Source organism: Abrus precatorius, unplaced genomic scaffold (genome assembly GCF_003935025.1).
Source record: "Abrus precatorius isolate BTA unplaced genomic scaffold, Abrus_2018 Scaffold1, whole genome shotgun sequence".
Lineage (NCBI taxonomy): Eukaryota > Viridiplantae > Streptophyta > Magnoliopsida > Fabales > Fabaceae > Abrus > Abrus precatorius.
The window spans coordinates 626827-637662 of record NW_020874291.1 but is presented as its reverse complement, the minus strand read 5'-3'; the positions used below and the strand labels follow the sequence as shown (position 1 = coordinate 637662).

The window sequence follows — 10836 nt, the reverse complement described above, 5'->3', positions numbered from 1 at the left end:
TTAATTAAGCATCACTCTTATCTTCACTTAAGTTTAATTTCTTCACTTTATCTAAATTTGATGTAGCTTAAAGTAACCATTTGTAGAATTCAAACTGCACTAAATGATATTGAACCATAAACTAGATTATAAAAAATACACTCATTTTTTCGATATACCTTAAAATATATATCAATTTTGTATAATTATGCTGAAAATGTGAGGATTGTTAATATAGTGAGTTATATGCATGTATCTTATTTGTTTGAAATATGATTACTATTATAAACGAAATATACTGTATGAAGCATATATGATAGATACGTGTGCATTAAATAAATGTATGAAAGTTATATAAAACAATTATATAATTTACATAAGTCAAACTTTAATCCAAAAATATATGTATTTTTTTACAATTTAAATAAAAAAACTTGAATATTTATGTATGAAGTACATACATAATAATAATCAGCATAGAGCTCATCACAACTAATAAGCAAATTAAAATTATATAATTTATATGTAAATTAAAATAACTAGGCGGCTTCATTTCTTAACTGAGAAGACTAAGGCCTTGAATTTTCGATTGGCCAAGCAACATCATCGATTCAATTCTGATATTGCAATAAAAAAAGACGAATCAACTTAGCAAAACAAAGAAGCTGAAAACAGTGAAAACAATCACAGTGTACCTCACGCGCCTCTCCACATAACCATTTCCACCACCGCCGCTGCTTACCACCGGCGACTCCACTCTCGGCAACCGGTAATATCTCTCTTTCTCTCTCTCTCGCACACACACTCACGCGCGCGCGCACGCTTTTCTGTGAATCTTAAGTGTTTTGCTGTTCCTGTTGTTGGATCCCTTTCTTTTGTCGCAGAAACTACGATGTGTTCTGAGATCGAAACGCTTCAATAATATTGTCCGGGAATTGTTTCGATCAATTTTTTCACCATCGATTTTCGAGGGCATTTTTTTTTGTTAGCAAGCGTTCGTTGAGTGAATGTGTTGTCTGTGCTTCGCGTTTTTAGGAAGCGCACAAGCATGTTCTCGTGCCTCTTTGCCTTGGAGAAATTTGTGCTTCGAATCGTGAAGCCGTGGTGTGTGGTTACTTGTTTGTGTTCTCAACTGTAATTTTTACTGGAAATTTGTTATGGGAAAATAGCTAGAAAATATTCATACGGAATCGAAAAGAGGCAGTGTAAACCGCGTTTTCTTTTCGTGTTGTTGATATTACCTTTCTGGTTTGTTATATATTTGCTTCTGTTCTTGGATAATATTGTATTTTCTATGCTGTAATTTGACATAGTTTCGTAGATCTAATGTTTATTACTCTAAGTTGAAGATGTTTGGGTATTGATTATTGAAGTTGCGATGCTATGATTGCAATTATTCGTTCAGTGTTGGACTATTATATCCACTGGTGCTAAACTTTTTACTTTTTACCTTTTCTTATCATATACTGCGCTGTATTTTGTATTGACATTAAATAAATGCTAATTGATGCAGTTTAATTTAATTAATGATACTGATAATGCTAATTTTTGGATTTTAACACTTAATAGGGATCTGCAATATGGAAAAAACTTGAATTGGTTAATAGGTTGTATAGTAGTTTTGTGGTATAATTTATTTGACTTGACTGTTTTATTTTGGTTATATTAATTCAAGTTGACTAGTTATATTGGTAAGGGTTAGGCTACGGGGACCTGTCTGTTTTTCTTTAAAGATGCATGATGGAGCAATTCTACAGCTATATATTTCAGAGAAAATTAATCCTTGAAACACAGAAGCTAGAAATTCGCATTTCATTGGTATTTCTATTACAGTTCTTTAGGCTGCGACCTTACATAGTTCTGCATGCATGACAATTAACATGTCAACTGCATTTCTAGCATATTAGTGCACCATGGCATCCACGTGGATGTCTCTGTCAACAAATGCATTCTCTAAAATTTGGAATAAAACACAATCCCTTTTGTCAAAACAAAAACTGTAAGACCCAAAACCATAAGGCTTTTGTCTTGTATTCAGAGCATTATGACTTCTGTTTAGTGGTCAGTTATGACTTGGGGCTTGCATTTTTCTTCAGGCAAGACTATGGGAAGGGGTTTTACAGCAAACAAGGGAATGAACTCTGCTTGGGTGGGTTGAGTTTCTGGTCCTGAAATCCCTGTTGCAGGGAATTGAAGATTAGAGGGTCAATTGTGGGTGGACTTTGGCTGGGTATATGGGATTCTGGCTCCTCTATGAGCTTAGAAGCTTTGGCTCAAGGAGGGAAGGAGAGGAAAATTGATTTCAGCTTTCTTTCAGGGACTAAACTGATGTCAAGTTGTCAACCCTATTTTCCAAGGATCAAAATGACAGTTTACTCTGTATTTTATGATTTTACATGCTTTGCAGTTGGTTCTCCTGGAATTTTTTTCCTGAGTTGAGATTTATACTAGTTATGATGTTGCTGTATGATAATTTTGAGTCAAACTGTTGCCACATAATATTTATATTCATTTCATTGATTTATTAACTGACTTAATTTCTTTTATCATTTGTTTCAGTGAAGGCAAGACACTTGAACGTTTGAGTCATTGGTATAAAATGGTTTCCTTTGAAATGAATGATCGAAAAAGTAAGTGGAATTAGATTTTGTTTTTACTAGCAATAGTGGTGTGGTATGGGTTGGTATTCTGTCTTTAGCACTCAAGTCTAAGGATAGATCATCACAGTTTGCAATGGTTCTGTAAATAAATTAACTGTTGAATTCATTATTTTAGGGAGATGCTATCTGGTTGAAATGATATTATGGTTGTGCAAATAAACTTGATTTCTTCTCTTTTGCTACCTTGTGTATTTATTATTTTCTTGGTTTTATTAATGGTTGGCTAGAAGATTTAAATTATGTAGTTTTGAGAGACTGATTCTAGAGTCTTTAACGTAGATTTTTCTTAGTTGGTGAAGTTGTTTTCGCAGGTCCAAATTTGTGTGCATTTAATGTTTCCATCTATTTTATAATGCCTAGATTTATTAAAGCTTGTGTGCATGTGATTGCTACCTATCCTCATTGCCTTGTCTTTTATCAAAGCTCCGTTGAGGAGGTGCTCGCCAAGTGGGTCTTGTGTCTCATATTTATGAATAGTGCAGGACATGTTGTGGGCTTCAGTCCAGACAAGCACAAGAAAATAAGAGAGAAAAATAAAAATAAAAATCTGCCTGTTGTCTAAATACCAAGCAAGAAATTAGACATATTTGACATGTTGTCCATTTTGAGAACTCAATATTGATAATCTAATTAATCATGTAAACTTAATAACTACTTACGTAAATATTATACCATACTATTTTCTTGAAATTTATTATGTAGAAGTGACAGTATATGTCATGCACAATTCTATGTCTGTGTTCTGAACTTATTTTCTTCAGTTCATGGAGCAAGAAATCTTTCTTGAGATGAAATTTTTTTTAAAACATATATTAGTGCCCTTGCTTTTGTATATTTGTTTTGTAATCTTAGCCTCTTAGGTAGCAAAACGATAGGATAAGATTTTGTAAACATTAAATAGCTGGCATCTACTGGTTATATTATAAATTTTATTTTACTATTCTAATATCTTATGAAATTTAATGTTTGCAATTGGCCTGTTAAACAGAGATTGGATTGGGATTAACGGGCTTTGGTATATTTTTCTCATTCCTTGGCGTTATCTTCTTCTTTGACAAGGGATTGCTAGCAATGGGAAATGTAAGTTTTATGTTATGACAAATTCTTGCCTAAGCTTTTGATCTTTCTGCTTGCTTGTGTGATTATGCTTGATCAGATATTTTATGACATACTTTTTGTGACTCAATCAGATCCTGTTTGTTTCTGGAGTATCCCTGACCATTGGTCTAAAATCCACCATGCAATTCTTCATGAAACGTAGTAATTTTAAGGTAAACTAGTTATGTATTTATCAGCTCTTTCATTTAGCATTTCATGTGCTCTTCATGGTTAATATTCCATTGTTAGTATTTACTTATTTGCTGGTTTTGTAGGGAACGATTTCATTTGGTATTGGATTCTTGATTCTTATCTTTGGGTGGCCTATTCTGGGCATGATTTTGGAGTCTTATGGGTTCATCGTACTCTTCAGGTTTAGTTGAATTCAACGAAAATCTGTTCTATCAACTATCAAGTATGTTTTGTGCTTAACTACTGAACCGTTATGATGGAATTATATTTTGCAGTGGTTTCTGGCCAACACTGGCTGTTTTCTTGCAGAAGATCCCTATTCTTGGTTGGTTGTTTCAACAGCCATTTGTTCGATCGGTAAGTAGTTGTGCTGAAATGTTTCTTTCTTATCATCTTAAGCATTTATATAGCCATTTATTAAATCTAGTTATTTTAGTATGTTACAACACTGTGTTTGCGTGTTACCACATCAATAGTGAATGTACGTGAGAGTTAAAGAAATCTCAGTAGCTGTGGTAGATTGGGGGGTTATCATACGGTATGTTTGCCGAGATGTTCTATGTCGGCTAGGAACGGTCAACTTCTTATAAGGGCTTGGGAATCCTCCTTTGAACTAACTTTTGGCGGTTAGTTAGACTCAAGTTTTCTAATATGATATCATAGGTTATTAAGTTGGAATGTTGGGCTATGCATAGATGTCCAGTACTGTTGGGTTACTTATAGATGTTCAGTTATGCAAATTTCATGCACCAAATTTTGAATCCTAGATGTGAGAGAATTGTTAAGATGTCCTACATCAATTAATAATAGAGTGAAAATACTTCTTATAAGGGCTTGAGTAGTTCTCTTGAGATTTAGAGAGAAGGAAAAACAAAATAATAAATATTCCCTAGTTCAATATTTTTTAAAATAATAGATTAGCATAAAATTAATGTGCTAATCTTTTATTTTAAATATTATATAACTCTCTTAATTTAAAAATAAAAACTTGGTCCTCCTTCTGTATTCCTTTCAAAACTTCACTCGGAAGCATACTTTTAATTTTCATTGATAAATGTCCCGTAGACTAGATATTTCCGTCTATTTGTCAAGATTGTTGAATGGTGTGAGTAGTTTGGTTCTATCTGTCTGTCATATATGATGTAGAACTTTCTCAGCTCTTTGCTAGATGTTGAAGCCTTTATACATTCATTTGCATAATATGCTGAAATTATCAAACTCAACATTTTTTGTCAACTTGCAGTTGTTTGACCGCTATAGAGGCAAACGAGTGCCTGTTTAACACGTGGAATTGTTGAAACATTGTGTGCCTGCTAGCGAGCGCATATGTAAGTCCGTGTAGAGAAACTACGTTCATTTGAAGACCTAACGCTGAATTGAGAACGCAATTAATTGTAGAAAATGTGGTCATTGCATTTAAAACTCCTTTTTAGCCCCATTTGATTCTCATGCTTCACGGAAAATCAATTGATCATCGGAGTTGTCAGTTCTTCAACTTATTCTGCATTACTATTAAAATCAGACAATATCTTTGGAAAGGTATCTGTACAGAGAGTGTTACGGTGGCATTTGTTTGGAACACGTCGAGAAATATATCGATTTTAAATTATATCAATAGGTGGTAGTGCAGCCACATGGGACTTTTTATCTTTGATTTTTTTATTTGTAATGTACTCTTCCAGTGAGTTGGAATTGGCTGTGAAATTAAAATTTTGAATTATAAATATATTTCTATTAACTCATGTGCCATCTGCTAGATTCTTCGCAAAATTAACACTTGGGTAAGTCAGAAACTGTAATTACCCATTTACCCTTACGAGGTGTTTTTGATCAAACGTTGGTTTGGGATTTCATATTTTCTTGCTTTGAAACTATCTAATCGTTATTTTCTTTCTAATGTGCACATGGATTGGTTTGACAATTTCAATTTCAATTTGTGTGTGGGTTTTATCTTTTTGACGTATGCAATGAGAGAGACAACAGTCACTTCAGGCCATTTTGTTTTAAAACTAGGTAACATTAATTTATTACTGTCGAACATCATTGAAGTGTGTAAGTGTGTATTAAAATTTATTTGAATCATAAATTTAGTGCGCAAAAATGATAATTGATTAAATAGATACGAACTTCTTATATGTGATACAATTTGAATGCTTAAATTGTTGTGGTTTCAATTATCACAATAAGCACTTCTGATCGATCAAAAGTGGTTAATTCACTTTAATTGCATGAAAATGTAGGTAAACCTTTTAGATTTTGAAGTTCTGACCGATCAAACGAACTTAATGTAATACTTGCCTTTATCATGTTTGTTATTCATCATCATACGTGTACGTAAACGTGTTAAAATGACGTGGCAGATAAAATTAGTGGAGTTAACAATTACTTTTGTCTTATAAATCCTAATTATAATTTATATAGCAAATTATAAGGGGATTCAAAGTTTCAAACAAATAAATCAAACATTTCAATCTGTACAACATAATGACCAATTTCTCTACATTTTCTTTATCATTTTCGATTTTATTAACCTTGAGAGATTTAATGTCGAGTTTATACATTTAAAGGTAGCAAATTTTAAAAAAAATATTTAATACACTTTTATATCTCTTATTTAAAAAAAAAAAAAAAAACTATTTTGAAATGTTTAAACTGGTTAACAAGACCAAATTTCTAGAGCAGGGGCAGGCTAACTTCTTGACAGCTGATGAAGTCTTCATTTTCTACTTCTATAAAATGAAACTATACATTATCCTATCAATAACAAATCGCAAATATTAGAATCAAATAGCTGTACCTTTTCAGAATAATCTAAATTAGCAACAAATCAATTAATGAACTTATTTAGTCTCTTTCTGATTCTCAAGCCACGTGGAAAATTATTCTTAAAAAAAGCACCTCTTTGTTTTGGTCTACAAGCACACCTCTTCTAAGTTGAATGGTTTTATCAGCAGAATCACAACACACCAAATCTAGCACAAAATGGATTTGGTGTACCCCCTAAAGCACCTCCTGCCACCTTTTGCCATCACCTCCCTCCTCCCAAAACCAATATACGCCAAAATACAACATGATGCTTCACGGCATGTCATATACTGATATTTAATACAACTGCTTACACAACAAGCATAACATTGTTCACAACTTGAGTTTATAACTGTCTCTTTCATCTGAAAAAGTATTTGCTTTTCACACGATAAAGAACACTTTACTTTTCTATTATAATACAATCCCTTTTTTCTACATCAGCACCAAACTACACATGGTATAAACACAGGCTGAAAATATAAATGAACAAAGTGACAAGTCACAATTCACAACCTAATGATTTTCATTATAACACATTTGCTTATTGGCATCAATATCTTATACCAACCAACGCAGGCAATCTTGCTAAGGAAGAATACATAACACTAAAGGTTACAATTTACAAAATAAGCTATGCACAGAATATTGTCTGTACAAAATGTGGAAACCATGACAATTGGAAGCATGCTCTACCAAATAGAAGTTTCAAAGAAAGGAACTTGGAAGATTTGGGGGATCACGGCCACATACATTAAAAATTTGACGAAATTCACAATTTTCCCCACTCAACTTAATCTCTGAGTTTTCTGAAAGTTCCAACTTCTCCATCTCAAATTGCTTAACCATCCAAACTGAATCATGGGTCGTCCAGACTGTTGTAGATTCACAACATGCCTTCTGTAAGGTATTAGAAAATTCTTAAGACCTGCCATTCATAAACGAAAAAGAAGTAAGTTCACATGCTCAAAAGCAACCTTTCTCCTCATGAGAGTAAAGCATAACACTATTAATCTATAAATTAATAACAGAATTTGATACAAGGCGTACCATTAATGCACATTGTCTTGTAAAGAAGAGCAACATGAGGGTCTCCTTTAGTACTCATATGCTGCTTCTCCAAACACTCAAGAAAGACTAAGTCAGCCTTCAGCAGCTTAGCTTGATCATGAGTATCATACCCTATATCATGGCAATAACAACAGAAATCCAACCAATCAATCGGTCGCCTGTCCCAAACAAGAGATCCTTTGTCTTTTCCACTAGACCAGTTTGGTCCACAGTAATGTCCATATCTAGGGAACAATTGAGAAAAAAATGCTCTAACCCCTGTATGCCATGGAACCTTACACACATATGGCCGGAAACGTGGAGGGTTAGCCTCACGGTCTTTCTCTACAACATTCCTATGACTTTGTGCATGCCTCTTTAACTCTTTATTGATAGTAGATGGTCTTCGAAACTTATCTCCAGCACTATTTGCCCATGGAAACAATGAAAGGAAGGACAATTTCGAATCGTTACTAGATTCTTCTTGCTTAGGTTGTTCAGTAACAGCTTTGATAGGAACAGAATTGGTCGCCGGATCTGTGTTCAATTCAGCTTTAAGCCAAGGGAGGTTACCAAGAAACCCCAAGTTCATGGTGGATAAAACTAGTTTCACCAAATTACACAGATTGCTACCACAGAACCAAATATTCTTTCAACCTGCCACCAGAAAAGAACAGGTAAACCATTTGCTAACCCAAAGAGAGAGAAAGGAAAAGCTAAATTCAAAATTGGTTCATATTTGAAAAAATAAAAAATCTAAATAGTTTTTGTATTTCTCCCCCATAAAAAAGATATGCCAAATTAAAATTTTGGGTATATTGAAGTCGGAAACCAAGTTTGGCATCAGAACTAGAGCTAAATTGAACACATCCCAACGCATAATGGGTTATTTCAGAACTAATTCACTAAATTTGACTAATACAAGGTTTGATCGAACACTGGATACTGTCTGTCTACAACAGTTGAAGAAAATGAATAGTAAACAAAAAAATTAAACCTTGCACATACTCATTTGAAGATAACTAGAAAAGCACTTCAGAATAAATTCCTAAGCTTTAAAAAAGAAAAAATACAGAAAAAGAAGAATTGGGTATCATGAAAAAAACACCTCTTTAATTTAAAGAAGCAGTTTTAAGCGTGATTGGTCTAAGAACATGATCAACTTACTTGTACTTGTAGTTCATAAGCAAAACCGTGTTCTGAGGAGAACACGTCCATTTGGTTATGGAAAGAAGAAAAATGTAGACAGATGGATTTGGGTGGGAGTACGGTAACCACTAGCTCGCCACCATTTCTCAATAAACAGAGTGGGACCCACCAAAACCAAGGAGTGGCGTCTGAATTATGATTATATATTTTTAGATCACTAATTTCATCCAGGAATCATTCCAAAAGAATTTATCAATGAATGGTGAATTTTAAAATGAAAGGTAATTTTTTTAATTAAAAATATAATAATGTTATTCTTTAATTAAATTTTAATATTTTTTTGATATAAATTATTTAAAAGTAAAGGCTTACATTTAATAAATAGAAAAGAAAAAATATTAAAATAAAAAATAATAGATCTAATTATATTTTAGTCTCTTAGACGAGATTTTTCATATTTATTTTATAAAGTTAATGAATTTTTTTTATTTTTAAAATTTAGTACTTGTCAAAATTTTTTGTCTAAAATTCTTATTTTTAATGTAAATTCTTACAAGTTAAATTATCACATGAATTAATTAATATGCGGTTGTTCTATCTTCAATTTCGAGTTTAAGCATTAATAAATATAATTATATTAAATATTTAAAAAATAAATTTAATACTAATAATGTTACTGGTAAGTAAATTGTTTCCTATAAATGATTTTTATAATCTAAATCAACAAAATTAAATTGATTAAATTGCTTTTTATTTAAAAATTAACTAAAAAAACCTTAAATTTCACTCAAAATAAAAATACTAAATTTTCTCTTTTAAATCAAAATTTCATCATATAGAATTCTTCAAATTTCATTAATTTATTTATTAATTTTTTATTTTTAATTTTTTAAACTCTTATTATGTTCTAATTTTGTAATATCTTTATTTTATTTATGTAATTTGTGAAATAATTTATGTTGAAAAGAGACAATAAGATAAATTTACTTAATTTTATAATAGAAAATTTGATAAAATTTGAAACTTTCTTCTTTTATTACTTAATTTATAAATGTACAAATGCTAAAAATAAAAAAAACATGAGTATATATATCATTTCATTATAATTATAAATAAATTTACGCTAAGATTGAAATAAAATATAGATATATGTTAACCTTCATTAATGTAAAGAGTTAAATAATTATAAACTAATATATTTTTGAAAATATATTAAGACTCATACATAATTTACAAAAAAAAAAAAATAATTTAAGTTTTAATGAGCAATTTATTTTCACACTAAAATACTGAATAGAATTCTAGTCATTATCTTTAAACCAACCTTTTATTTTAACTAACTCTTTTAGAATCAAATTTTCATCATCATCAAGATTATGGTGTGAACAATCCAATTTTAATTTAAAATTTTTTATTAAAAAGATCTAAATTTTAGTATTACAAAAAGGAATAGAAACAAAGGTTTTTAAGAAAAAAAAATTTATCTATATAAAATGAGAAAAAATTATAATTAATTTTTAATCATACTTAAAATCATCTTGCCTTTTTTCCCCCCTTTAAAATGCAAAACTACTTAACAACATAATACGATTTTGACAAAAGCAACGAAAATGAAGCGTTACAGTTTTCATTAATTATAACAAAAAATGACAATAGAAACTAATATAAAAGATAATATCATACGTTAATTTTAAAGATGTTATTTCTTTAATTTAGAGACTAATTTGACAAATGCTTAAAGAATTAGAAACAAAGTTGATAATTTGCTTTAATGAATATTCATTGAATTAAATCGAGAATGGATCCAAGACTTCTTCTCGGTGATATTCAAGTCTAAAGTTGTATATTCTTTTAATAAAAAATCATTCCTCCAAGAGTTAATTTGGATGAAAGTGATGAGAGT

The 10836-nt window shown here is 31.1% G+C and overlaps 2 protein-coding genes across 3 annotated transcripts; one reads left to right on the top strand and one right to left on the bottom strand.

Moving 5' to 3' along the window:
• The first annotated feature begins 541 nt into the window (after window positions 1–541).
• Window positions 542–5662, top strand: LOC113856845 (vesicle transport protein GOT1-like). Of its 2 annotated transcripts, none has more exons than XM_027488658.1 (7): window positions 542–748; window positions 2539–2613; window positions 3628–3719; window positions 3830–3910; window positions 4013–4110; window positions 4205–4286; window positions 5173–5662. In XM_027488658.1, the coding sequence occupies exons 2-7, from the start codon at window positions 2598–2600 to the stop codon at window positions 5209–5211; spliced, it is 408 nt and encodes a 135-aa protein (XP_027344459.1). In that variant the 5' UTR covers window positions 542–748; window positions 2539–2597; the 3' UTR covers window positions 5212–5662. The 2 variants fall into 2 exon arrangements, with proteins under 2 accessions (XP_027344459.1, XP_027344458.1); XM_027488657.1 differs by having other exon boundaries at window positions 567–748; window positions 2539–2609; window positions 5173–5660.
• A 974-nt stretch (window positions 5663–6636) lies between these two features.
• Window positions 6637–9086, bottom strand: LOC113857113. Its single transcript, XM_027488859.1, has 3 exons — window positions 8952–9086; window positions 7785–8441; window positions 6637–7662 (listed from the first exon to the last, which is right to left on the bottom strand). Exons 2-3 carry the CDS (start codon window positions 8374–8376, stop codon window positions 7523–7525), a joined length of 732 nt encoding a protein of 243 aa, XP_027344660.1. The 5' UTR covers window positions 8377–8441; window positions 8952–9086; the 3' UTR covers window positions 6637–7522.
• Window positions 9087–10836: the final 1750 nt, after the last annotated feature.

Bases quoted from the DNA above. Each gene is read 5' to 3' on its own strand.
- LOC113856845 (XM_027488657.1), top strand. From the start codon at position 2,579: ATGGTTTCCTTTGAAATGAATGATCGAAAAA. The intron at 3,720-3,829 runs GTAAGTTTTATG...TGACTCAATCAG, and splicing joins GATTGCTAGCAATGGGAAAT to ATCCTGTTTGTTTCTGGAGT. The intron at 3,911-4,012 runs GTAAACTAGTTA...CTGGTTTTGTAG, and splicing joins TGAAACGTAGTAATTTTAAG to GGAACGATTTCATTTGGTAT.
- LOC113857113 (XM_027488859.1), bottom strand. From the start codon at position 8,376: ATGAACTTGGGGTTTCTTGGTAACCTCCCTTGGCTTAAAGCTGAATTG. The intron at 7,663-7,784 runs GTACGCCTTGTA...TATGAATGGCAG, and splicing joins CAAGACAATGTGCATTAATG to GTCTTAAGAATTTTCTAATA.